This window comes from Heloderma suspectum, chromosome 5, assembly GCF_057233095.1.
Source record: "Heloderma suspectum isolate Gila_16-S chromosome 5, 16-S_ref, whole genome shotgun sequence".
NCBI lineage: Eukaryota > Metazoa > Chordata > Lepidosauria > Squamata > Helodermatidae > Heloderma > Heloderma suspectum.
In genome coordinates, this window is record NC_139462.1 from 139,421,364 (window position 1) to 139,449,341 (window position 27,978).

General features: G+C 44.5%; 1 protein-coding gene across 1 annotated transcript in view; it reads left to right on the top strand.

Annotated features, from left to right (window-relative positions):
* Positions 1-27,978, top strand: part of COL15A1 (collagen type XV alpha 1 chain) — a 226,752-nt gene that overhangs the window by 96,427 nt on the left and 102,347 nt on the right. Inside the window, exons 4-10 of the mRNA XM_084857603.1 lie at positions 1,722-1,796; positions 4,280-4,369; positions 13,633-13,777; positions 15,963-16,075; positions 16,589-16,726; positions 23,881-23,907; positions 24,943-25,005. Coding sequence (XP_084713729.1) covers positions 1,722-1,796; positions 4,280-4,369; positions 13,633-13,777; positions 15,963-16,075; positions 16,589-16,726; positions 23,881-23,907; positions 24,943-25,005 — 651 coding nt within the window. The remainder of the gene's footprint in view (positions 1-1,721; positions 1,797-4,279; positions 4,370-13,632; positions 13,778-15,962; positions 16,076-16,588; positions 16,727-23,880; positions 23,908-24,942; positions 25,006-27,978) is intronic.

Below are 27,978 nucleotides of genomic sequence, written 5' to 3' on the forward strand. Positions count from 1 at the left end.
TGTGAATGGTATGATCATTCACTGTAGAAGGCAAACACCCACACTTACCCATGGGAAATGGAAACCCCCAGTAACCCCTAATGGATGCCATTAAAATCTTAACTCTGTACATGTAGTTCCTAAGCATGACCAGCTTTATTAAATCATCTTCCTGCTGAGTCTTGTTTGGAGATGACAACCTCCTTGACTACAGCAGAAATGGGGAATTTGGCCAGACCAGAATGCTGGAGCCAAATGAAAACAAAGGACTCAAGTTTTGTTGTCTCTTATTGAATTAAATGGTAATTTCAATGGTAGTGGAAGAATGTTAGTGTCATGACTCTGAAAAAATGGGTCAAGACCCAGGGGCATGTCACAGGAACCTTGTGGGTAAGCGGGCAGCGGTGTTGGGAAGGAGCTATAGAGTTCCCTAGGAGGTCAAATAACTAAGATCAGTAATGATGCTGGGAACAAAATCCTGTTGATGAATCTGTTTTTTGTAAAAGTTTTGGAATAGTGTACAGTAAAACGCAGCATTTTTCCTTTCTTGAGAAACTGAGAACGTTATTTTCCTAAACCCTTTTTGCCCTCACTACCTCTTTTGCCTCTGTCAGCTAAGCAGATGCCCTTGCTCAGTAGAATAAAATACAGTGGACATTTTTATCTCATCTGTGACATTTTTGAAACCTTAATTTTGGCTTGTGTGACGTTTCAGCCCGGAATTCTGCTGAAGCCATTGGACAGCACGAGATGATCACTGGTTTAGATGATTTTAGCAGGGGATTAGACAAATGCATCCTACCAGCAGGTATTAGCCATGATAGCTAAATAGAACCTCCATGGCCAAAGGCAGTATATTTCTGAATATTTATTATTTATTTAAAATACTCTTCTGCTACTTAATATATTAAAATTTCTAAGCGGTTCACATTAACCTTAGTGGCTCACAATACCAATTGCAGGAGACAAACGAAAGAGAGGTTTCTTGCCCTCATGCTTTGCGTGTTTGTTTCCCAGCAGCATCTGGCTGGTAATTTTTTTTGAAACAGGATGCTGGACTATCAGAAGGGGGCAATATGGTGTAGGCCGAAACATCTGGAGGCTACAACTCCCAGCATCCCTCACCACTGGTTATGCTGGCTAGGGCTAACGACTGTAGGCCAGAACATCGGGGAGGACCACAAGTTGCCCATCCCTAGACTAGACGGACCTTTGGTCTGAACCACCAAGGCTCTTCTTCTTATACTCCCTTAAACCCAGTTTATACATTTAACAGAGTGATGAAGTAGTAAAACTTCACCAATACTTCAGGCTGCAGGTGTACATGTGTGGTGTTGTATGTGTATGCATGTTTGAATGCCCTTTCACAAAACACTTCTATGCATGCTGAAATCTAGAGTCTTAGGCAGAAGGGTTCAGCTCTGATCTATTTTATTTTATTTTATTTTAATGTGCGGGAGAGCATTCAACATGCAAGCACCAACTAGCAGCCTGAGGTGGCACAGTCCGGAGCCCATTTTACATGTTATTGCTCTTCTCAGTCCGTAGATACCTAAACATTACTATAGTTCTTTATCCCTTTCCTGCATCTCCTACTGTCCTTTACGAGTATTCTTTTCTTTATGTAGTTTAGATACTTTTCAGAAAAAGCAGCGTGGACAGTCAGAAGTGTTTTGCACATGTTATTTGTGGGATTCTTTGTAAAGGAAGTCACCTTGACTCACTCATCTTGATACTTGCAGGGCTCCATCCAGCAGCTAACAATCAAACCTGACCCGAGGGCTATCGAGGACCAGTGCGAGGATGATGACCCATATGTGAGTACTCCCACATACACCTATTTTGTGATTATGACAACGATTTAGATGCAGCACAAAGCAGGACCCCTTGCCCAATGTTCTTTAGAACTCCCAATCCACCCACTCCTTCAGCTGGAAGTCATAAACCTTGAATCCCACTCCTAGCAGCGGGTGGAGAAGCAGCTGAAGAAGGAGCCAATTTTGACTGGAAAAACAGACTGTGGAGAAATCGTAAGCTCTCCCTCCCTGGCACCATTGCTGCAGTGAAATTCACAGCCGTTGCCACCCCCGCTACTGCATTTTAATTAAAACACAAATCGGCAGTGACGTAGTGGTACATGTTTGAAGTGCAGGCGCTCATCATGACAGACCACATAGCCACACCCCCAACGAGAGTCGAAAAATAAAAGCAGCCTTGCTTCTACCAGTTCTAGCTGCTAGAGCACCAGTTCTAGCAGTTTTCATCTCCACGAGGAGCAGGTCTTCTGTAAAGCTAAAGGGTCTTAATTGCCCATTCAAGACCGGGCCACCCCAAAATGCTTTGCATTGCAACAAGAGAGCAATATATCGTTGCTGGGAAAATTAATTCCCCCACCCCGGCTGCTGTGAAGACTGCAGCTAAGCTCAGAGGGAACAGGGAAACCTGAGCAGGGGTGGCAAATGATCTCAGTATCCCCTGCTAATCAAAAAGTCCTCATGCTTCAATCCTATGAGCTTTGCCTTTGCTACACCACTACAAATAGACATCAATAGATTGATCATGGATCTCCAGTGTCACATTTCATTTGGCTCTTGCTTGTTCTACACCCTGTATGACTATTTGCCACATGCAGGAAATTGTCATCAGATGAGGAGCCACCTGTTGGTTTTGCACCTTAGCCCCGAGGGTACAGATCATTATAGGAAACTGGGAGAGAGAACTGTGAAATTAAGAGGACCTGCAGGGATGGGGGATTCCGACCCCATTAGGCCATGTATAACAAGGCATAGGTTAAGATCTGATCCATGACGCACTCAGACATTTGGTCACCAATGGCATTGCCCACATGGAACTTCCCTCTCACTTCCTGTTCTGTAGGAAGGAGTTCCTGGGGGAATAAGTCCAATGTGGCATTGGAACTGAAGGTTATAAAATGCCACACAAAAGGAACACTGTGATTCTAACAATAAGTCCATCTGTCACATTCCCTTGGCCCCCTCCTTCCTCATTCACACACACAAGAGGAGAGGCTTCAGTCTCACACCTTTAGTTCGCTATCAGCAGGTTCATTACAGAATCAAATCTTCAAAGACTCTCAGGCTACAAAGGAATGCAGCTGCTTCATTTACGAATGACAACAGGGGATCCAAATGAGAGCTACGACATTGCCAGCAGTTTGAAACAAGAACTTGCTGGCTAGAGTAACTTAGGGAGGGATGCCCTCCAGTGATGCTCCCCTATGTCGACCCTCTCGCATCACCAACCAGGTCGACCTTCTGAGCTCCGCCTCTAACTTTTTCCACTTCGCTCTGCGCTGCAGTCTAGCTTCCCTCAAGTAGCACCCCGTGCTCTCCTCCTCCTCCTCCTGGGTTCTCATGGAGGGGGAAGGCTTCAGGCCAGCCATCTGGGTGTTAGCATCCTGAGAAGCATGCCTATCCATATCTTAACTCGCTCAGGAAGATGCCTCCGCTGGTCCTGGTTGTTCACCTTCTGAATCTGAACTGCTAACTATCTCCATATGCTCAGAATCAGTCCTGACACCATCTATCAGAAAGAATAAAGGTTTGCATGGGCATGGAGAGAAGGCTTATATTGTACAAGTTGTCCAATGGGTGAAGCAATGTCTGTGTGCTTTGCCCACACAGGTATTTTGTGCAGGGCTGGTGCCATAGCCCTGAGTAGACATATTTGGCTAAGGTCCACAGGCCTTAACGCAAGAGGCCAGAGGTGCATCAAATACCTTTTGTTTTGATGGGGAGAGCCTTTTTAGCACTAAAACAGATGATACCTTCAATCGAGTGCAGAAGATGAAGACGGTGTTCCATAAGATGGGATTGCAGCCCTTTTCTCGTTCTCGCTCTTGGAACAGAGTGATGGTCTTTGGGAACTGAGTTGGAAGAGCAGGACCATGCTTTTTGAGCATGCACAGTAGGCTGGGGGCGGGCTCCCTCCAAAAGCTTTCTCAGCTCTAAAATGTTCCTGAATGAAACTCTGCACAGGCACAGAACCCATATATGTGAATACCCAGATGACCACTCCAAGAACTACATTTGCAGGTAGTTCTTGTCTCTCTGATATGTGGGAATTGTGTGCACCAACAGTGTTCCACCCACCACGGAGATGGCACCACAAGTGGACAGTCTAGGATTTTCTGTATCTGATATGTAATCAGACAAGTAATCCATGTGGGGAACATATATGTGTTTATGCACTTTGTTCAGCTTTGATTTGCTAAACATACATGCCCAGTGACTATTAAAGTACATGACCTAAGTTCTTAATTGTGACCTGGTTCTTGTAGACATCAGGAGAGAGCAGTGGCCATGACAGCATTCAGGAACAGGAGGGTATCCCCGAAGCACATGAAGTCATTCGGCCCACACAAGCTCCAGTAAGTATTGGACCTTATTCAGCTTTATCTTGTGACTGCCTTCTAATGAGCAAAATGATGTCTACTGGGTTCTGCTGTTTTATGCATTCATTGATGCTAATGAATTTCATGCACTTAGTGAGCAAAGGCAAACTGTTGCGCTAATGTCTACATGGGGGGGGCAACATGCAGCCCCACCTCCCAAAATTTGGGGAGACCAAAAATTTTTCCCTACAAATTATGGTTTTTTTTTTTTGCAAACAACATGGTGTCTGGAGCTGCTATGGAGTGGCATAAGGGTCAAATTAGCTTGTTTGCAAGCTAATTTTGACCCTTTTGGTGCGCCATATCAGCTCTGTATACCATTTTGTTAATAATTTTATTTGTTTTATTTCCCCTGTGTTTTTGGCACCTACAGGCTGCTGGTGGGTGGTGGTGGTGGGTGGGATGGAGAGCTCGTGGAGGGTGGGGTCTGGGGGTGAAAATGGCCCTTGGACTTCCCAAAGTTCCCCACCTCTGGTCTACATCATGAATTTACTTTTAATTCAAAATTTTATCTTGTGAAGCCACTTCATGGTATGATAAGGGTTGTTTCTCATTCCCAGAAAGTTATTTCTCTGTATCTGCAATAAACATAAGCACACAAGAGCTCTGCTAGATCAGACCAGAGACCTGTTTAGCCCAGTTTACTGTTTCCCACAATCAGATGCCTATGGATAGTCCACAAGTAGGAAATGAGGCCAATTGCCTTCTCCAACTGTTGTTGCCTAGGAACTGGTATACAGAGGCATGCTGCCTCTGGTACTTGTGGTATTATACAGGCATCATGACGACTAGCCATTGATAGACCTATTCTCCATGAACCTACTCCCATTTTAAAGTTGCTTAAAGCTGGTGGCCATCGCCACATCTTCAGGAAGCAAATTCTCAACTAGTCTTTTAGGATTGTCAGGACGTTACATTTTAACTGGTTTGCAGATGATTGACACTCAGCCATCCGCCATCCTGAAGTTCAGCTGGGTGAATTGCTCATTCCTGTCACTAGATCACATATGGGCAACCCATAGCCCATGGGCCACATGTGGCCTTCAGAGGCCATCTGTGCAGCCTGCTGTGAGTGGCCATTGCTGCTACTGCCCCTCCCTAACCCCCCCCCCCCACCATGCCACCATGGATGTCACTGCCACAGTTGTGCTGTGAATGGGGGACATGTGGGGATGACTTTCCCCACACGGTTTCTTCTCCAGCACAATAGGCTCCCAATAGCCTTCCAAACACCTGTTTGGCAGGCTCCCAAAAATGGTGGGCTGTCAGGAGTCAGAAATCGGTATGGGGGGGTGGAATTCAACAGGTTTTCCTAGGTTTGGCCCCCCAGATTTTGTTCTGGATCCTGCTATGCTGCTTGACTTGTCTGCGAGTCAGGCCAGTTTGCAGACTTTCTGGGAATTTTGCACATTTTTCCCCGCAGGTTCTGCAATTTGCACAAATGTCCAAACAATTTGCGCAAGTTTGGCCGCAGTTCGCACAAATCTCTGGGCAAATTGCTCAGAAATTTGTGCAGTTTTTGCCTGAACATGTTCAAATTGCTCAGAAATTTGTGCAAATTGCAGAACCTGCAGGAAAAAATGCATTAAAAAAGTTACCAGAGCTAGTGGAAAAGTCCACAGCTTGGCTCGCAAACGCAAATCGAGTCGTACAAGCCGAGGAACTCTGCCCAGCCAAAAAAGAACCAGATGGACATCTGCACGCATTGGTGCTGGGAAAGTGAGCGTGTGAGGAGACTTACCCCTGTGTGCCCTCATCCACACCATATTGCGGCTGTGGCATGTGGGGCGGAGGGAAGTGTAAACTGCCCTCAGCAGGCAGGAAGGGGATACATTTAAACCTCCCCATCCATGTCCCCTAAGATGGGGGTGGGGGACTGTGTTGCTAATATTGTTGCTGCTTGGAGTGACACCTGAAAGCGTACTGTAAGTGATGTTGGATGATCATTTCCCCTCTCCATATTCCACCATTGCTATACTCTGTCCCAAATGTATTATAGAATATGTGGACTCCCAGCCCCCCTCCAAAGTATGGCAAGTTTCACTAGCCTTATCAAACTGTTTTGATTCCCTCAAAATTCTTCAGATTTTTTCGCCTGAGTGGGAAGCTCCAAATGGCCTCAGAAAGATGTGTTAGAGAAAATTCAGCAGTAGGATATGTTATGCATTTATATAAAGATATACATTTGGTATGCTTTGTTTTTTCCTACCCAAGTAAACCATTTGAGTCCATACATAGATCTTTATGGTTTTCCAGATATCTCCTACAATCGTTATTTAAAGGAGCTGATGGGGGCAAGTACTAATATTGTAAGTTCTATAAAGAACATTCTGGCCTTTATTTCAGTGTTTTGTAATGGTTGTCTTTTTGCACGATGATTGCACTAGAGCAGCCCTCCCCAGCTGATGCCTTCCAGACATTTTGGATTTCACCTCCCAACAGACCCAGCCAGCATGGCCAATGCCCAGAAATGCTGGGAGTTCTAGTCCAAAACATCTACAGGGCACCTGGTTGGGGAAGGCTGGCTTAGAGAATTCATCCCAAGTTGAATCTTGGTGTCCCTTAACATACTTCACAGTTCAGTGACCTCCCAACAGATCCAGACCCAAATTCAAGGAATGATGTTGAGAGGAGATGATTTCATGGTTTAGGGGCTATCCTGTAGAGCTTGTTTTCATTCTACACTCACTGCTTTGACAACTGCTTTCTGCTTTTTAGTCTGCCTCCAGACAAAGAGCAGTCTGTGAAGCCTTAGTTACAGCTACAGTAAAGCTCTTTGTATGGGATAATCACCCCATGTTTTACGTCGTGTAGATTTTTGAGCCAAACAACCATAAGCCAGAAAGCCTTGTAAAGCAATCCATTTTTCCTAAAGCTGTAAGAATTTGATGGGAAAGTACTTTCTTGGGCAGGATACATAACTTCATGCTTTTTTTTTTTTACAAATACTATATTAAAGTCATGCCCATGACTTAAAAGTGAATGTGAACAAATCCAGTGCATCAAGTCTCCCAAGATTGATGTTGGCTCTAACCAAACTTAAAACACTTTTGCCAGCTGTGAAGTGTCTAAATGCCAACAAGTCCAAAGATTTATATGCTGGCTGGGGAGAAGGACCATGGGATTTCAGGGTATCTTTTCTTGCCAAATTCCAAATCGAATACACAGCCAAGCTCAAGATAGTTTAGGATAACCACCACAGCCACTGACAGATGCTTTTGGAAAGCTGATGTTCACACAGGACTGTGACAAATTGTCAAGCAAACTGCCCAAAGTGGCTCACTCTGCTGGGTGGGAGAGAAGTGAATGAAGGCATGTACTTTTTAACAACCCAGCTGCCAGCTGGATCAAGCTACGTATCAGTGGCAAGGTGGCCTAGGCCACTTTGCAAAATGGTCCTTCAAAAATCAAACATCACTGCTTAGCACAAGTTTCGTTCAGACTTTGATATGTAGGTAAAGCTATGCCCATTTCCAGCTCAGTGCATCTTGGGAAATAAAGATGTCTGGTTTCTCAAGCAAGGACAATAGCCCTCCCAAAGGAATGAATTCATTGTCATAAACCTCAGATGGGAAGGCCTCCAAGGAACTAGATGCATCAGACCAGAAGACTGTATTGGAGCAGTTCAGACCAGCTGGATATCTCTAAGGACTGGCTCACTGCACATGTTGCATGACATCAAGAAAGTTGAAGCAATTAAACAGGGCAGAGGAAGAGAAAGCGTAACTGAGGAGAGAGGAGGGAAGTGCAGGACTGCCAGGCAGGGCCAGCTCTGGGATTTGGGGATCCTTTGGTGAAACACATCAGTGGGCCACATAAACTGAGGAGGGATGCAGGCAGCAGACAGGGTGCGGAAACCAATGGAGTGCTTCAATGTATTGCCATTCTGATCCAATGCTTGCCCAGTCCTCAGGGCTGGTGTCCAGGGTTGGCACATTTGGGCCCCTGCTGAGGGCCCACACCCCAGCAGAGGGCCACACTAATAAGACCTCCCAGACCCGTTCCTCTTCACTGTTGCAGCCTGCTTGGTTAATCTGCCTCCTGCTCCAGCCCAGTGGTGGTGTGAAGGAGGAGTGGTAGATGCCACTGCCTATTTGCTCATTGGCTCTCTGCCTGGCAAGCAAGTAGGTGGTAGCAATTAAGAGGAGGAGAGCAGCAGGCAACAATGGCTGGTGAGAAGGATGACTCACTGATCTGGTTCACGTGTAACAACAACCCATAGTTTGGGTTGTTGAATCGTGGGTTGTCATTAGATGTGAACACGGACTATGGATTAACTATGGGTTGTTTGTGGTTAACAAACAAGAAGAGAAGTTATGGTTTGTTGTTGGGTTGTGAATGGTGGGTTGTTTAAGCCATGGGTTGTCATTACATGTGAACCCAGAATTGTTGGTTGTTCGTCAGTTGTTTCACCAGGCTACAAAGGCAGCAAGCAAGAGCAGTAAAAAACAACAGCCTCTTTACATGCCAGTACTGCAATGCCCCAAAGGCATTTGGGATACATGGCAAAAGGAGCAGGGAAACAAAGGCAAGGGAGAAGGAAAACAAACACCCAAGGATAGAGAAATCAAAACATGGTTTCTTTGTCTGCCAGACAAATTCTGGGTAGGGCAACAACCATGGGTTAGCATTACATGTGAACAGGAGAGGGGCCCATTGATAGGACCTGGTTTGCACATATCACTAACCCATGGTTTGTTGCCCTATGCAGGGTTTGTCTGGCAGATGATAAGCCAAAACGTAGTTTGTTTTCTCAATCACTGGGTAGTTGTGTTTCCCTCCTCCTTCACCTCCTCCCTCCCTGTATCCCAAATGCCTTTGCAGCATTGCAGTACTGGCTGGCTTTACACAACGCAGCAACCCAGAATTCAATAACCCATGGGTTAAATAAACCATGGGGTAGTGTTAGGTGCAAACCAAGTCAGTGTCTTGCCCAAAGGCCCTCCAAAACCTTGAGTTGGCACGCTCAGTCCTTTCTTTCACCATCCCATATGTATCTCTTCCTGGGCCCAGGAATATGGGAGCAGCACCAAAGAGACTCATACTCCGTGTTGCACAAAGCTGTGCATTAAACCACCCTGCCCTTGTTTCCAGACATTACTAACTTTGTACTAGGCTCCAAGAAGAGGAGAGTAAAATGGCAGAGCTAGTTCAGTGGGCCCTCCATGGGCATTGCCCCATGTAGCCAACCCTGGATGGGCCTTTTGCTATTGTTCTCTCTATGCTGGGGATTGGAGGCCAAAAGGATATACGCCCAACATTTCACACAGTTTTGAATATTTGCTTCTATAATTATCTTCTCCTTACCCTGGAATATTAGATTAGATTAAATCTGACTTTATATGCTGCCTGTCCACAAAGAAAATTGTGTCCAGCGTAGCTCACAATATATAAAGTAAACAAATATCAGTAACAGCAATCCTTCTAAAATAATATGCATTTTTTAACATATTATCAAAAGTATCTTTGATGCTGGATGTATTTTATAGGTAGTCTTTGTATGGTTCTTCATTAACTACTGCCTTCTTTCAGAAAAAAAGTTTTTTCTGCCATTAGCATCTGCACAGATGGCAGAGAAAGGATTGAAGTCTCTCCTACTCGTGGGAACATTCTCTAGGACCAATGTATACAAGAGTTCTTCTTTACTATAAAATATGTCACTGTTTGGAATCTATGATTATTACTTCAAACCTGGGTACAAACATGTGATGGGAGCTAGGGAAGTCGGGGAAATCCTCAACGGATTCAAATGTTTGGATTTCTAGGAGTTGGACCAGCAGATTCTGCAGTGGACCAGCTTTTTCTGAGTCATGCAGATTCTGTGGATTTGTGGGCCAGTTTTTCACTTCTGGTGCAGGATTTATGCTAATTTGCATGTGCACTAATCTGCATTAGTTAATGCATATTAGTGCAATTTGCATTAACTAATGCAGATTAGCGCATTTGCACGTGTGTATGTTAGCGCTAATGTGCATTAGTGCAAGTAGAGCAAAATTCTGGTTAAAAAAATCAGATTCCGTCAATGAGCGGATGACAGAACAAACGAGGCCTGACAATCTGTGAAACATAGACGGAACAGATTTAATAAAAACTGTACATGCCTAATGGGGGCAAATCACAAGAACACAGTAATAGGAGACAGGAGGACCCCAAAGATACTGGCCAGTCTTACAGTGGCTGTACGTGGGTGGGCATACAAGTCCCTGAAGGGCAAAATAACATTTTGTATCTCATATACTCAGAAAACACTCAGTATGTGTAGCCTTCCAACCAGCTATGCTCTTACCTGGCTGGTGGTAATTTGTCCCAGCTCCAGATTTTTCTCTAGTATTTATCCCGGAGCGCTCTCTCTCTCTCTCTCTCTCTCTGTATCACTTCTAGTTTTTATCAGTGTCCACAGTTAACAGCTGTTGTCAAGTGATAAGTAGTTGCAGTTGCTTTAGATTTAATCTCAGTAATGTTGTAAAAATATATTAAAATCAGCAGCTGAATGTTGAACCAGCATGTTCCCTAAAACTATGTACGTTTATGTGGAAATTGAAATAACATTCCCTTGAAATCAATGGAGCCTTGTGCTGTACAAAGATATGTTCCCTTACCTAGTGCAGACATGTTTTGGATACTGTGGTGCTGCCTTCCTTTTTTAAGCAGTGGCTGAAACTGAAATCAAGGCCTGAATGTTTCTGAGATTTCCTTTTATCACAGCAGGAAATGCCCAGGTGACCTGGCAAGATTCCATGAACCAGGGTGTCAAATTTTTGCAATTTTCAGGAAATTCTACTATGGGGGCTATATAGCCAAAAATGTTTGAAAGACATTGAAAGAGAATTGAAGGTGGTGTGATACCATCTTTGCCCATGATACGCACACTCATTTCTTTTGTGCTGCTATCATCTGTGGTCAAAGGAGTCTTACAGCTTTTTGAAACAGTACAACCTGCAAAGCCCCTTTAATCAGACAAAAATAGAGGGACAGAAAAAGCAAGCAGTGATAGTTGTACTATACCTCCTTCAACTCTCTGGAAAAGCTGTTGTCTAACTCCAGTCATAGAGTACATAAAATAAAAAGAGTTTATTGGCCAAGCAGTTGTTTGAAATGCTATGGCTTTTCAGATTTGTCTCGTATCTAAATTTGTTCTAAATTTTTCAAATAGCTAGAGGGTCACTTTACACATAGACCTGGTGTGTATATCCTATACACCAGCCTCCCTCAAACTGGTGCCCTCGGGATGTGTTGGACTACAACTCCCAGAATTCCTGTAGTTGTAGTCCAACACATCTCGAGGGCACCAGGTTGAGGGAGGCTGCTGTACCCTGTATGGGATAAGTGTTGACAGCATGTTCAGGGTGAGCTAATGCTTTTATTCACACACAAGTTAGGCCCTGTTTAAGTGATATATCCGCCTGTGCACGTGGTGGACTGATCATGTAGTAAGTACGGTCTACTTGTACACGAAAGTACAGATATAAGCCACAGTAAGCTTACTCAAGCAGGATGCTTGTTCTTGAGGCTGGCTCCCTTTCTTTGCTGCATGAAGGGTGTATACATCAGTGTCAGGTGCAAAGCCACACTTAAGCTTTGAAATAGATTAACACTTCCATACCTTTTGTAGAAGAGCAATTTGTATAAAACTGAATGGGAAGAGTACGGATGAGAAAAGAGGGAGGATTGGCATAATTAAATTGGAGAGATAAAGGCAAGTGGTCAACTAACTGAAACAGAAATAGTTTAGGTGCTAAACAATTGCATGGTAGCAGCCAGGGCCATTTCTAGGGGGAGGCAAAGTGGGCGGTCGCCTAGGGTGCCAAGAGATCCAGGGTGCCAAACAGCCCCCAGGCAGGCAGCAGCAATAGTGGCCAGGCAAGGCTTGGCACGGCTTGGCATGCAGGAAAGGCAAGTGCTGCATCGGCCAGTCCAGGCTACAGTGTTGTGCCCTTTTAAATCGCAATATTTTCCCTAGTGTGTGAGGCAGCGAGCTGAGCCCATCAACTTGCTAACTGGTTCAGTGAGGGCACTGGAGCAGTTAAAGGCCCCATGAACCTGGCTCATGCTCTTGAAGAACTAAGAGTGGCAGTGTGGGATATGTGTGTGCCAAAATTGTACCTCTCCTGGGGCACCAAAATACTTTCAGATAGGGATGTCAGAGAATTCCGCCACGGATCTCAGTGAGGCCGAATGCCAGTGCATTCGGCCCCCTGAACTCCGTGGTGGAACGGCCTGCCCCCCGCCCCCCCCCCGCGGATCCCCCCTGGGACGAGACTTACCTGGGGCTGATGTTCCGGACGGTGGCGGCTCCAGCAGTGGCTTTGGCGGCAGCGGCTGGTCTTCCGACCAGCTGCCGCTGCCGCCATTTCTTGTCTGTTCCCCCCCCCATTTGTGATAGACTACGTACAGACTTACGTAGCCTATCACGTCTGGGTTAAAAAAAACACAAACGCATATGCAAATGGCGGCAGCTACAGCCGCCACCATTTGCGTTCCTTATTTTTGGCCGTGTTAGTCTATGTAAATATTTACATAGAGTAAGACAGTGAAAATAAGGGGGACCGCAAATAGCGTCCGCTATGCTATTTGCGTTCCCCTTTCTTGTCGTCGTCTTAGTCTATGTAAATATTTACGTAGACTAAGACGGCCAAAAATAAGGAACGCAAATGGCGGCGGCCATAGCCGCCGCCATTTGTGTATGCATTTTTTTTTTTTAACCCAGACGTGATAGGCTACATAAGTCTTTACGTAGCCTATCACGGCTGAATTCAGGGATGCAAACGGCGGCGGCTGTGGCCGCCGCCATTTGCGTCCCTGCTAGCCAGCGGCCGGATGTCTGGCTGCTGGCGGAGCCAGCCGGCGGCTCTGCAGAATCCCCGTGGAGCGGAGCTGGCTGGCCAGGATTCCAGGGGGAGGGACGGAGCGCCTCCCCCCCCAGCGGAACCCGGCGGAGCCAGGTAAGTGGGGTTTCGTACATCCCTACTTTCAGATGGCCTTTCATGGTAGCAGTGGCTAGGCTTATCAATGCCTGCCTGCTAGGAGCAACAGCTAACATACTGCAAAGAATTAGGCCATATTAATAACCAATGGCACAGTTGGTTTATTTGGGAGAGACTTGGATCCAAACATATGCTGCTGTTGAATGTCAAGCGCTGCAACAGAACAAAGCACATTGGCTTATACTCTACCTCTCACAACTAAGTCTTGTCCATGGGATAATATCTAGATAACGTTTGCTTTGCATTCTTGCCTAGCAATTGCTTAGGAATGTCTCTGAAGAAACACCGGCAGGACCAGTAGGAGCACCACCAACCACATCTCCCGATTCTGAAGAAATGGATTTCTCAGGACAACATCTCTTGGAAGAAACAGTGGGCCCAACAAAACCTAAAGAAGAAGGCACTATATTTTTTAATCTCTTTGCTTGTCTGTTGTTCTGAGCAGAGACTTTTCTTGGCTTGGCAGTATCTAACACAACTTTGATAAGAACAGAATGAATCATTCTACTCCAAGATGTGCTTCTTGGCACGATGAACATGCCCTGGTAGCAAATATGTTAGTTGACCCATTAGTGCACACACTTAGTGAAGATTTGATCATATTTCTGATAATACTATAGTGGTTCTATCTAACGATGAAAATCAGTGAAATCAAAAGACTGTCTCCATGGCCTGACTCACTGAAAACTTACCAGTATGTGTAGCCCTGTTAATACAGCCATGCTAGTTTAGCGTGGAGGCCTGGAGACTGAGATGTGAACCAGGAAGTCCCTGGTTCAGATCTCACCTGCCATGATCTCACTCTGCAGCCTCAAGAAAGCCATTTGCACAGCCTCACTTCCCCCCATCTGCAATATGGGGACAATTATTGACCTCCCTATCTTACAGAGCTGTTACTAACAGTGGCTGAAAAAAATGTATACGAAATGCTCTAATCACTCTAAAGTGCTATATAAAGACTAATACTAATATTGCCACTAGTGTGATGTAATGACAATACCTCATACTTGCATTACGGCATAACAAGAGCCATGCTGGATCGGACCTAAGGCCTATCTAGTCTGGCATTCTGCTCGCACAGTGGCCAACCAGATGCCCATGAGAAGTCCACAAGCAGGACATGAGTGCAATACTACCTTCCCATTTGTGTCCCCAGCAACTAGTATACAGAGGCATAGAGCTTTTCTACATAAGGTTGTTATAAGCTGCTGTATCTACTTTTGGTTTTGTTGCAGAATTGAGATCCGAGCTCTACACAAGGAGCTTTTCCTTTCCTGCTTTTCTGCTACATAAGCTCTGGGTGGCACTGTGGTATAGCAGAATAATGCAGTTATACAAGTCGGGAAATAGGTTTTGTTTTGCTTTCACAAATAGTACTGCATTGTCCTTGCTCTAAAAAACCTGTGAAAGTGCTCTTAAAAACAGAAGCAAAACTGGAAGGTCATGACATTATCTAAAGCACCCATAAACAACCATCAGTGAGGAATGATGAGTGCATAATAAAAGTCTCATGTAGAAAATTCCATACTGCTACCCATGATGGAGGTAATATATAGCCATCATGACTAGTATCATGACTAGCCTATTCCGCCATGAATTTGTCTAATCCCCTTCTAAAGCTGGCCAAGTTGGTGGCCATCTGTACATCTTGCAGTAGAGAATTTCATAGTTTAACAATGCAGTGTGTGAAGTACAGCTTTTAGAGTGTTCAAAGCATATACATTATTTCAGTAGTCCTTAATAGCAGCAGTCCTATTTTATAATTACAAGTGTAGAGCCAGTGTAGTGTAGTGGTGAGAGTGACGGACTGGGAGCCGGGAGATCCGGGTTCTAGTCCCCACTTGGCCATGGAAGCTCACTGGGTGACTTTGGGCCAGTCACAGACTCTCAGCCCAACCTACCTCACAGGGTTGTTGTTGTGAGGATACAACGGTGAGGAGGAGGATAATGTAAGCCGCCTTGAGTTCCTTGCGAGAGGGAGAAAGGCGGGGTATAAATGCAATAAATAAATAAATAAATAAAATAGGTCAATAAATAACCCCATATTGCAGAGGGTGTGTGTGTGATAAGGCTAAGAGAAACTTCCCGATTTGTAGTCTAGTAACTATTAAGCAACACCATCGTTGAGCAATTTAGCTACCTCTTGGTCACTACTTGTAATGGGATTGAGGGTAATGCTGAAGTCCAGGTACCCCTCCTTGGTCCCCCAAGCTCTTCAACGAAACAGAAAGAAGCGGTGAAAACATTTAAGGATGTAAAACACCAGCTCCATGAAATCTCATTACTATATTAATCTCTTTAACTTATTCTGTGTTACTGTAATCTCCATTCTCTTCTTTTTATAATTATTTTAATTAAACATTGCCTTTTGTCTTTTTAACAGTTGTTTTCAGTTTAAGGTTATTTGGCTTCCTCTTTTAGTATTTCCGCTTACTGTCTTCTTTTTCTGTATTATTTGTTCTTATGAACCAAATTAACATTTTATTACCTGTCTCCTTTGTGTGTTGTCTTGCTTCATGACATATGTGATTTTATTATGTAGCCTTACATATTTTTATATCGTTTTCAATTTCTGCCTTCTTTAGGTGTAACCACTACAGAACTCAGTCAACAGGAAAGTGAATCTACCACTATATCTCAGGAAATATTAAAAACAGAACCTGAGCCTCATGTTCTACAAGGTGCAAGCAGAGAAAGAGTAAGCATATGGATTGATGTATGAGTAAGGCTGAAATTCTGTACCCACGTCCCTGGGCATAAGCGACATTGAACTCAGTGGCTCTTACTTTTGAGTAGACAAGCGTAGGATTTTTCTGAAAGTGCCAGAATTATGCTCAGAATCTATACCAAGAGGGAACAGAACAGGGGATCGTTGTCTTTTCCATAGAACGTGGCATATTAGGGCTGGCTCACACTAACAGATTATCTCACACAGTTGTGTAGGTACATGACTGAATATGCAGAGATTGGCATGAATTAGGCTGTGCACTTAGGGAGAAAGAATATCGATTTCTTCTCTCCCTTACATCACTTTTAAGATGGTATCTCTAATTTTAGTTGTGCTTAAAAATGTGAACAATGCAGAAGGTATGCACTGCCCAATTCTCACCATGTTTATTCAGAAGTACAACTCCCTTTGATTCTAATGGGGTTTAGTTCCAAATAGGTAAATTTAGGATGACTGCCCTAATTGTATATTTTCTACCTTAAGGGCCAAAAAGGTGAAAAAGGTCAGAAGGGAGAGGAAGGACCAGTAGGACCACCAGGAAAAGCTGGGATGGAAAAAGCACAACCTGGAACTGTAGGACCACCTGGACTACCTGGGAAGCCTGGACTGGACGGAAAAGCTGTGAGTGTTGCAAGCTCACCAATGAATACTCTCTGATTTTGATATCTGCTTCTGGAGTAGCATAATTAGACACAGCCAAGTTATTGAAAAACTACCTTGCTGTACATTTGCATTGTTTTAATATTATTTGACACCTTTTTCTTCACCTTGGGGCTGCTACTTAGCACTTTTTTTCTTTTTCCATCTTTGCTCTCACTTTCATTTTTCCACAATGCTGTTGAATCCTATTGGCTGTGGCAACCCATGTGGCATCTCTGAGATGTCACCAAATCAGACATAATGATTGTAATGTTGCTGAGAAAATAATGTGAGTTGCCACAACCAATGGCATTAAATGGCAGTGAGAACAAATAGGGCTGAGGGCAAACAAGAAGTGAAATGGTGCTAAGAAGAGTACTGAATCAATAAGAATGTGTTCACAAGTGCCGAAAATCTCTAGAATTAGTGTGTGTGTCTGTGTGTGTGTATAAAAAGATTTGGATTCTGGGACCATGGGCTATACTTCCTGGAAGATGGGCTGTTGGCAAGGGACAGGTTGCACTTCACAAAGGCTGGGAAGAATATGTTTGGCCACAGCATGAAGAACTTCATCAGGAGGGCTTTAAACTGAATCCTATGGGGGAGGGAGATGTAAAGTTGGGGGTAACAATGGACGAAGGCTCATGCACCGCAATGGAGAGAACAGGGGGCTGCATTCCAGTGATGGGTGGAGCCAAAGGCAAAGGGGGCAGGCTGAAGGCAAAAGGTGTGGGGCCAAAGATACAAAAATACTAGCTTATTGTAGCTTAAAGCTCTTGCTATCTGTGACTACGCCTTAAGAGAAGCATTTCAACCGTTTAGAATGGGGAAGAAAAACTGTGCAAAAGCCAGGAAACCACCAAATGATTGGTGATTGGGAGAAAGGAGGTGTGGCCAATGGAAGGGATGTGGCCATCTGGGGAACCCCGAAGGGACAGACTGGGGCCTTAGGAAGGCTGGCTTTAGTCCCTGGGCCTGAGTTTCCCTACTGCACTAAGGCGTTTTGAGTTCTGTTTATCAGCTGTGGCCCAAGTCTGGATTCTTCCATCATAGGAAAGGTGGGTGCTGAGGAGTAAACTCAAGGAAGCAATAGGATTGTTCTAGTGATGTAGTGGATAAGGAGCTTACTTCTGAGCAGATATGAAAAGGATCACACTGTTAAACTGCAGCCCAAGCAAAAGAATGAACCGAACCCTCCCCTTGAAAGCACTTTTGAAAAGATGTCTTCCTTCCACCAGCAGCCCCACTGGGACAGAAATGGCTAGAATAAGAGGTTTTGAGGGAAGAAGAGGTTTTGAGGAGAGAAGCGTGGGTGCTGGAGGAGAGTCCAGGGCCCCATCCACATGGAGACGCTTCAGGTTTAATCCGGAGTTTCATCAGTTCGGGTTTGCTTCTCCGGGAGCACACGGTAGCCAGCAAAGGGATGTAGAACAGCTTGCCCTAGGCATATGGTACCTGAAGCTGCATTAGTTTGGGCTTGGGTGGGCAAGTAGAATGGCCTCATGAATTAGGTAGGTGCGGACCAGCAAATGAGTGGAGGCTTGCTTTCTACCCCTGTTCTCTTTTCCCTGCTCAGTCAAGTGCAATGGACGTGCATGACTTACTTGGAGTAGGCACATTTAGCGAACACCTCCCCTCACCTGCTCTCTTTCAGGGGTAGTTGGGGTGCATGAAAGTACCTGAATTAAATTGCTGTGGATGTGCAGACCAACAGGCTCCCCCTCACCACTCTCTGCACTCCTGTGCTTTTTTAAGTCAATAGAAAACACTGAATAACTTTCTACTCCTGTTCTCCTTTCTGTTCTCAATCAAGTGAAATGGATGAGAATGAGGGGGTGGGTGGAGATGATCCTGTATATGCCCACATTCGAACCATCAGCTCAAAATCAATAAAGCTCTGCGTACCTGCGCATCTCTTTTTTTTAGCCCTCTGGTTCCCCCCACCCCCCAGCCTCATGCAGTTTTGAATCAAGAGGTTTCCTCACCTCACTTGCAGGCAATGGTGGAGTTCCTTCTGAGTAGACATGCAAACATCCTCCCTCCCACCTATCTCTGTCCCACTGGTGGTGGCAGCGCCCCTAAGTGCTCAACAACACTCCTCCAGAAAAGCGATATTGTTAATGACTGAGCATCAGCAGTGCTAATAATAATAAGAATGGTCCTGGAGGGATTGGGGTCATTTGGGGGCCATCAGCTCTTAAAATCAATAAAGCTCTGTGTACCTGAGAATGGGGAAGCAGGGAGGGGAAGGGCATTGCAGGAATGAGGGTGAAGTGATGATGGTGCGTGGAGATTTTTTAAAAAAAAATTTACAAAGGGAACCCAAAAGCAACCTGCTGACTTTATCGGGAGTAAGTCTCATTGAAAAAAATGTGATTTACTTCTGGGTGGATATGGTTATCCATGCCAGCTCGTTTTTGTTGAGGCAAAGAAATTAAAAGGGAGAAAGGAGAGAACCGGCTTCATTCATATTCGAAGATGTGCAGATAGGAGATATGTATTTCCAAACCCCTGATAGGGAGAAGCCGAAGGTTAGCTGCCTTCCATTTCTTCCATCTCCTGCTGTTTGAGGCTTGCTCCCTGCCACTCTTTCCCCGCCCCCTGCGGGCAGTGAACTGCAAAAGCGGACGAGTAACTTCTAAATAGGGATGTGTAGTTTAAAAGGGCAGGCTTGAGGCTTGCTCTCCATTACTCCCCCTCCCTCAATGAATATTTATAACAACAGGCAGAGGAATTCTCCCAACCCCTCTGCTCCTGTACTCAGCAAAGGGCAATTTGAAGTTAATTCCGGGTACGCATGACTCTGCTCTCCTGTGCCCACCCACCCCCTGCCACTTTCCCTTCCGCCAATCAGTGCTACTCCTCCAGCCCGCAGCGAGGGCAGTTCAGCTCACACAGACCCCAAAACCACTGTGAAAGCACCACGATGGGATAATCCATCAGAAATGCAGTCTCAGAAACACCACACTTTAGTGGTAGAAACAGCGCATTGGCTACAGAGAAGGGCATGTGTCATCTGACACTATCAGCTTCAGGGTGCAGTAGGACCTGTGTAAAAGCCCTGTGTAGATCTGGACCAGCTCTTTCTCTATCTGCCAATACTGTACTGCATATCTCCGCCCCCGTTGCTTTATCGGGATCAAGCAACAGGCCCCGCCAACTTTATGGGCATCTCTACACCAGCCTAAAATCCTGCATTTAAAACGGGGCTTTCTGCTTCCATTTTAAATGCAGGATCACAACAACTCCCTTTTTCACCCACTTCCTTTTCCCCCTCCCCTTTCCCCTTCCTTCTCCCCCTATCTGAGTCTTCCATTATCTTTCACTGATCTCGCTCCTCTTCTTCCCGCTTTAACTCTTTTCACGGAGGAAACTCAAGTGGAACACAATGGGGCAATTTGATAGTTCATTATCTGCGATCTATTTAAAAATGGAACAAAGGGCATTTAGTGCAGGAGACGCCCTGGAGGGTCACGGCATCATGTAAAGAGCCTGCAAACATCCGTGAAGGAGCCCTAAATCTCGTTTGCTCTCAGAAAAGGGTCGAATCAGAACGAAATGTCAAAGGGCCATTTCAGAGAACCCACAAATGTTGTTACCATGACAACAGATAATAAATTAGTATCTCAGAATGTGTTGCAGACACCATTCAGTATAAGCAGAGGCAATAGCGCTGGTGAAAAAATAACTTGCAGAGCAGATGCATTTTTAGCATTAATGAAAAGTACATCAGCTCTGGAGGAATCTCTTCCAAGTTCATGGTTGTATTACAAAATGTGCTAGCTTGTTTCTTAAAAAAAATCTCCTGCCAGAATATTGTTTCCTGTGGTAGGATGACTCACCTGGCCGTTCCCTGTCTTCTTGTGCCTCAGTCCCATTGGCCTCCCCGCTGCAAACCTCCAAGGTCTGTTGCTCCCACCCTTTCAGTCAGTCAATGGTGGAGAGCTGTTGGAAGACATGTCCCAATTCTGTTCTGACCAAGCAGCAATAACAGTTACTAGAAAAAAAGGAGAGAGATGTAGAACACGGAATTGTCAAACCATTCAGTTAATTTAATAAGTTTTGTGATTGTGGTCTGCCATCATTTGCAGGGGTATTATATATGAATGCAGTTCATCCCAAATTGCTGTATGCATCAAGTATTTCAGTAACAGTGACTGTGAAAAGATAAATGTCACTGAAAGGAAGTTTGTGTGCTAGATATGCATAGCCTGTGTTTATTTGTAGACAAAATCTCCAGATCCTATTGTCCATCCCTCCTTTTAAACCAGGAAGAGTATCATAGGCTCAAGGAGATCTCACATACAGATAAATGTAGTACCTTCCGGTTTGCACGTTATGCTCAGTGTGCAGCAAAGGGATGAGGATATGCACAAGATGGCTCCTTCTCATGCTAGGTTAGGTGAAGCATCATCTGAACAGGGCTTTGATTATCATTAGCAAGATGAAAACCAGTGGAAATATTAGAGACATGGATGCTGTTATTGAGCCAAATATACAAGATGGTGAAAAGTCTCAGATCACCAGCAGAAGAAACACAAACAAGACACTTAAGCTGTTTGGACATGTTCTACAGTGAGGCAACAGCCAAGCAATACAGCAGATACTGATGAAATACTGATGCATTGGAAGGGAGAAAAGGATTGCCGCTCAAAAAAAAAAAAAAAAAAAGACCTGGTCAGAAGTAGAAAAGAAAAGAAAAGAAAAGAAAAGAAAAAAGAAAAGACAGACAGACTCTAAGAGCAAATATTTTGATAGCATTGTAAATTGGGATCACAAAGTAGATATAAATATTGGATGGCACAATAAGAAATTATTGGATGTAACAGCAAGCATCAATGGTTTACTGTGGTGGGAGAAGATGGTAGATGGCCAAAGCAGAGAGGTTATTTAATGAAACTAGGGGGCTGTCTTCATGAGCGATATAGTGCGAAGTTAGAGCAGTCTGAATTCCTTCGCGACAGATGATGTCATCACCAATCCGCTGCCAACCAGCTGCTTCCCTCTTGAAAAGCCGCATTTTCTGAACCTCCTTTTACTCCGACTTTTTTTTATGGAAAGCGGCTCCCTGGCAGTTTTATCACAGTGTGCCATGTCCTCCCCCCGCCCCACATTAAATCCTGGGCATGCCTCTGTGACCTGGCAGTGACATAATCAAGGGGGTGGGATGCCCTCTTGTTTCCCCAATGGAAGTAGTTTTTCCCATTGAGAAAATCCCCAGGAACACAGCAGCAACCCCCGCACATTACTGCAGTAGCGAGGATACTCATTCACCTTAGCTAGCCTGCTTTTAATCTTTAACATATCCCTCCCTTCTCTGCATGTTTACTCAGAAGTAAGAAATAAATCTCGCTTCCCTGCAGTGAAAAGGTTAAGGGCTAACTTTAGTAACTCTCCCTAAAGTGCTCCTTCACTTCTGCACTATTCTCTGAAATCGCTATTGCGATGTTGTGCTTCTTTGATGTTCTGTAGTTTCTCTGATGTAAAATCGGTTCTCTGTTGTTATGTAAAGTCCTTTGTCCGCTTTATCGCAGTAACGATCTTTTGGATTTATGGGAGCTTCTCATTGCAAGCAGGGAGAAGGAGAAAGGAGGGTTGAAAGCAATAGGCAAAAGTGCGCACCTGGGGAAAAATGGGGTGGGAGCAATAACTCCATGGCAGATTGCTGGAATGTGGTGAAATTGCGGGGGGGGGGAGCTCTCAGGGGGAGCCTTCAGATGCTGCACTGGAGAACTGGGGTTTTAGCTTCTTCAGGGAAATCTGTACACATGGGGAAAATTAGTTGCTCTGCATTCATAATAATGTAGTAGCAAGGGGTAGTTTGGACAGGGGCGGGAAACAAGCCTCTCTCATTGATTGAGCAGCCCCTACCAGTTTGATAATGTTCAGTTCTACTCCCCCCACCCCCGGAAGTATGTTCCTTTCAAGCTCTGTGTGGGCCCTGAAAACCAGATTTTAAAGGTACAATACACTTGGCTTATCTTGCTTTGTGTGTCCCTGACGGACCAAAGCTGATTCCATGAAAATCCAGGTAATACTCTAACAAGCTTCTCATTCCATTGTCGTGAAGATCCCCACTAGGAGATTTGTTATCTTGTGTAAGTTAAATCAGTTGACTTCTTCAGAGCTTAAACTGTATCCTTTTTTTGGCTTTTCATATAGGCAAATAAACTGGGATCTAGAGGTCTGCCAACAGGAGATTTTCCTAGAGTTTTCCATGCAACAGTTTCCTCTGTTGAAACCCTTCAACCTGCTTTAAAATAACACAGATTGCCTTCTCTCACACAGCACACACCAGGCTTCTCTTGAGCATGTTTAGCAAATATATCATCAAAGCAACACTTTAGACCTGCATTCCTGGCATGTGTAAGCAGTAGGGGAAAATAGCTACAAAATGCACCCTGCTGTGTGTCAGTAACTAAGTCTTAAATTGAATCTCATGCAAGTGGACTTCCATTTGCTTTCCTCCCTCCTACAGCCCTCAGCATGCCTTCCAAAACTGCTTGGGGGAGGTGTTCCCCAAACCTCCAGAGCAGATTTGGAGAGTGTATGGGGGAGTCGCAGGGTGAAAGCGAAAATCGTTCTGCTAACTGTTTCTGTTCTGCGGGTGGATGGTCAGGGTTCAATACAACCTAAAGCTGCTATTTGGAATAGGTTGCTAATTTCTTCTGGGGAAGGGATTGGTGGGCCAGCATGACCTTTGTGAGGAAGTAATTCTTGTTTTAACTCAGGTGGCTGTCTGTAGAATGTTTAAAGGCAATCTCTGTTATTGCTTCTGCTTCAGAGTTCCTGGGAACCCAGAGCCCCTCCATCTCGTGCAGATATGTCAGCACAGCCATAGGAACCTTGAGGATTTGTCTCAGGCAGAGAGAGACCCTCAGGTGGAGGCAGAAACACACCACCTCATCTGCTACCAAACCATTTATTTTATCAGCCCAAACTTATATTTTCAGCCTCAACACAAAGACTATCCCCCCAAATTAAAATATAAAACTATGCATAACACTGTTGTGATCCAACATACCTAGTTTTTAAAATACTTCTGTCACAGCGTAGCATGCTGCCTAGTGTTGATTGTTTTTATTCCACTCTTCATATGGGCTACTTGACTTTGTAAACTTTGTTTTTTGTTTCAGGGCACTCCTGGCAAAGATGGATCACCAGTAAGTATCCTTCTTATGTATAATACTGTCAAAGTGCTCAACATAGTGTGTATGTGTACGTGTGTGTGTGTGTTTGGATCAGAGCAAGACCCTGGAATATGGGCCTGTTAACACTGTCATTTGTATGTGCGTAAGCCAATATAAGGCATGATTACTATCAGTGGATTGAGTCTATAGAACAGGTGGTCTTCTGAATAAGCATTGTTTAAAGTCTCAGCTTAACCCACTTTTTGACATTATGAGTCTTGATGTCCCAACATGCTAAGATGCACAGAAAATGTAATTGACCTTCTGGGCGTTGTCATCATCCCTCCTAAAAGCCAAGTTTTCTGCTCAACTCATTGTCTAGTATTTGCCAGCACTCCCATTGTATCCCAAGGTGTATCTTTTATAGCAGGGGTGGGGAACCTTTTGTTGTTGCTGCCTTGAGGGCCGCATTGGCACCGCAGAAACATATTTGGGGTTGCATGCCATTACTCCCACTCTCTCTTACATGCCACAACCGCATTTCATACATGCACACACAACGTTCATACACCCCATTCATTCATTCATTCATTCATACACAAGCACACACCCCAGTCAAACAATGCACAGAGAAAAGAGAGTGATCTGGTAGAGGAAGAGACTAGGTCTTTTCGTCCACAGCTAGATTGCTCTCTTTTCCTGGAAAAGAGAGTGATCTGACCATGACCATGATTTGTGTGCCTCTCTGTGCATGGAGAAATGGTCACATCATTCTCTTTTCTCTGTACATGGGGAAATTGTGGCCCCTTTTTCCATGCATAGAGAAAGCAGCTATCTAGCCATAGTGGAAGGCATCCTGTATCTTCTCCATCACCAGATCAGAGTGCTTTGCTTTGGTGGTCAGGGCTCTAGGGATGGACCTCAATACCCTGAACTGGGAGGCCTCGCAGGGGCCAGAGGTTCCCCATCTCTGCTTACTTATTAGGAACTAGCTTCCTTCTGCTATTCATAACTTAGATAATGTAGCCTTTAACTATTGGAAGAACATTAATATGCCTTCCCTTTTAGGGTAAGCCAGGAACTCATGGCTCACCAGGGTTAAAAGGAGAATCTGGTCCTAAAGGACAGAAGGTAGGTGCTGTTTTGATATAAAATAAATAATTGTGTCAACTGCCATTAAAACAACAGTCATGCCAATTGATACATTCTGAGAACTAAGGTGGCTTCACACATGGCAGAATTTCATCTACAAGGTACTCCCATGCTCCTTTCATGTAGGTGGTGACAATCCTTCATATGTGTAAAGTGCTGAGAACACACATTCCGGGAAGCCTCATTTGACATGGCGAAGATATGAATGCACTTGAAAATATCTGTAGTGACATGACGAAAGCCGAATTCAGTGGGTGGCAATGGGCTCATACATCTAGGTTGAATTTTGCACAAGGAAGGTGTTTCCTGTGCGCCCAGATGGACATGTAATTAAACCCTCAGTGTGGAGAATCTGGGGATATGGGGAAACTGATATGTTGTGAGGAGCATTAATTTTTTCCTTCCCCTCCCTGACCTAAACATAGCATAAAACAATGACTGGAGATTTCTACCTTCTGTTGTAGGGTACTACATCTATGTATGCTCTGTTCCAGTTGGGGTTGTGTCAGGGTTCCCCTTATGACCTGGACCACCTGAGGGCATCTCCTTAAGGATCTCTTGCCTCCTTAAGAGTCCCACCTTCCTTCTTTTACCTTCCCCTTTCCAATAACATGGGGTTTAGGCTGTAGACGTGGGGTGATTGACACTCTAGACACAGGGTTTAACCACAGCAGTTTACTGGTAAATTAAAGCAAGGAAATTACAACTAAAGGTATTTACACAATAGAGCTGAGTGATACAAAAGGCATTAAGAGAAAATAAAAGTTGCAAAAAGTGCAAGTACCTCTACCTTAGCTGCACTTAAACTTATTCAGGTGGCTTCTTCCTGCTCCCTCCTTGTGCTCTGCTCTTCCTGACTCTGCTCTTCCTGACTCTGCTCTTCCTGACTCTCTCTTTTATACCCTTCTCCCTTAAAACCGAAAATACTGTTTCAAACCTGAAGAAATGAAACTTAACTGGGGAAATGAAACTGAAACTTAAATGGGGAAATGAAACAACTACTCTCAGAGATACTCCCTCCCAACAGAAAAACCCAGACCTCTAAGCCTGACCTTTTTTCCCTTTGTTTTTATAGGCCTCAAACCTTCACAGGGTGCAATCGCTTTATCCCTTCGTTTCACCCTGTTCTTGAGCACTTTGTCCTTATCACTGTTCCTTTCTCAGGGCTGGAGACAGCAAGCTTTATAGGCTTCTTGCTAGAGCTAATAGCTCATTCCACCAACCTCTGTTGTCCCCACTAATGTACCACCATGCTCTTCCATATTTTGCTTGAAACAAAACCATAGTAAGTAAAGAAATACTTTAATAATAACATGTGTGTATATGTTTATATGCATCTGTGTGTGTGCGTGTACACACACACATTATAGTAGATCTTCATTCATACCTCAGATTTTGGGATACCATTAAACTACAGCAAATTGCCAATTACTTCGTTTAGCGTATTTTTACCATGAAATGAGGGATGCCAATTTTGATTCCCCCCCCCCTGCCTCGGGCACCACAATGTCTTGTCCCATCTCTGCAGGTTTTCATTGTCTTATATCATACTGTAAATGTAGTAGCATGACCTTTGACCAGAGCCAACTGCCTGGAGCATGTGACACCTGTTTTTATACCAACTGCACTGACTGCTGGTTCATTTCTGGACACAATTCAAAGTGCTGGTCATGATTCTGAAAGCCGAAAACAGCCTGGTGTCAGGATACTTAATGGATTGTCTCCTCCAGTACAATCTCACCCATCCACTAAGAGAATCAAGAGAGGGCTTTTTGCATATCTCATCATCATCAGTACTATGGTTTGTGGGAACAAGGGGAAAGCCTCCTAGATATGGAACTCCATCCTCCAGGAGTTTTGTGTAACCGCCTCCTTTTTGGCTTACCACTGTCACCTAAAGACATTTTTATTTCAACAGGCCTTTGATCTGACCCTCTGTGTGATTTTCTTTTCCCTCTGACAGTGTCGTGTCCCCTTGCCCCCCTGTGTGTATGTTTGTGTGTGTGGATGGATGGATATATAATCCATATTATAACCCAAGCATCAACGTTATCTAACATTCCCACAAAATATGATCCAGAACAAAACAATCATACAGTGAGTGTAGTGGTTTAATTTTGTTACTGCATTCAGTTGTTCATTGTGTTTTTACTGTTATTAATGTTATATTAGCTGCAATTAGCACTTTATCTTCGAGTGGAAAAGTAGATTTAAAAATGTCCACAAGGAAATCAACAAACAACATTAAACTTGGGGAGATGAAAAAACCTCTCCACAAACGGTGTATGTGATGGGGGCGGGGGGAAGGTGGAGAGAGAATGAGACAAGGGAGATAAGATGGTTGAGAGGGTGACAGACAAACAAGTGAGAGAGAAGGAGACAAGCAAGAAGGTGCAGGGAGAGAAAGTAGTGGGCGAAAGGGAGGCAAGAGAGACAGAGATGACTGAGAGAGAAAGAGTTAAATGAGAAGGGAGAGGGGAAAGAGAATGAGATGGCCTTGTAGGCCCCTTCCAACCCTACTATTCTATTCTATGAGATTAAGATATAGGAGAGAAAATGTGGGTGGGCATGGGGGAGGGGTGGGGGAGACAGACAGATGGGCAAGAGAGAAAGAGAGAGATGAAAACGTAGCCCGAGAGAAAGAGATGGGCAATTACAGGGTGTGCAGATGAAATAGACAGGAAAGAGATTATCCCGTGGATTGCTGATAAGGTAACTAGGTGATAGGTGTGTGTGTTACGGGGGGCGGGATTGGAATTTATCATCCATAACATTAGTTGCACATCTCTGGTTTATACATTTCTGCACATTGTCTCTTGTCATAGACAAACTGAATATTTCAGCTGAAAGTTGCCAGCTAGGCTTTCTGCCCTCCCCAAGGCTTTCCAGTGGCATAAGGGGCACCACAGCTTTTCCACTCTGGAGCTATTATGACTAAAGGGTGCTTTTTTA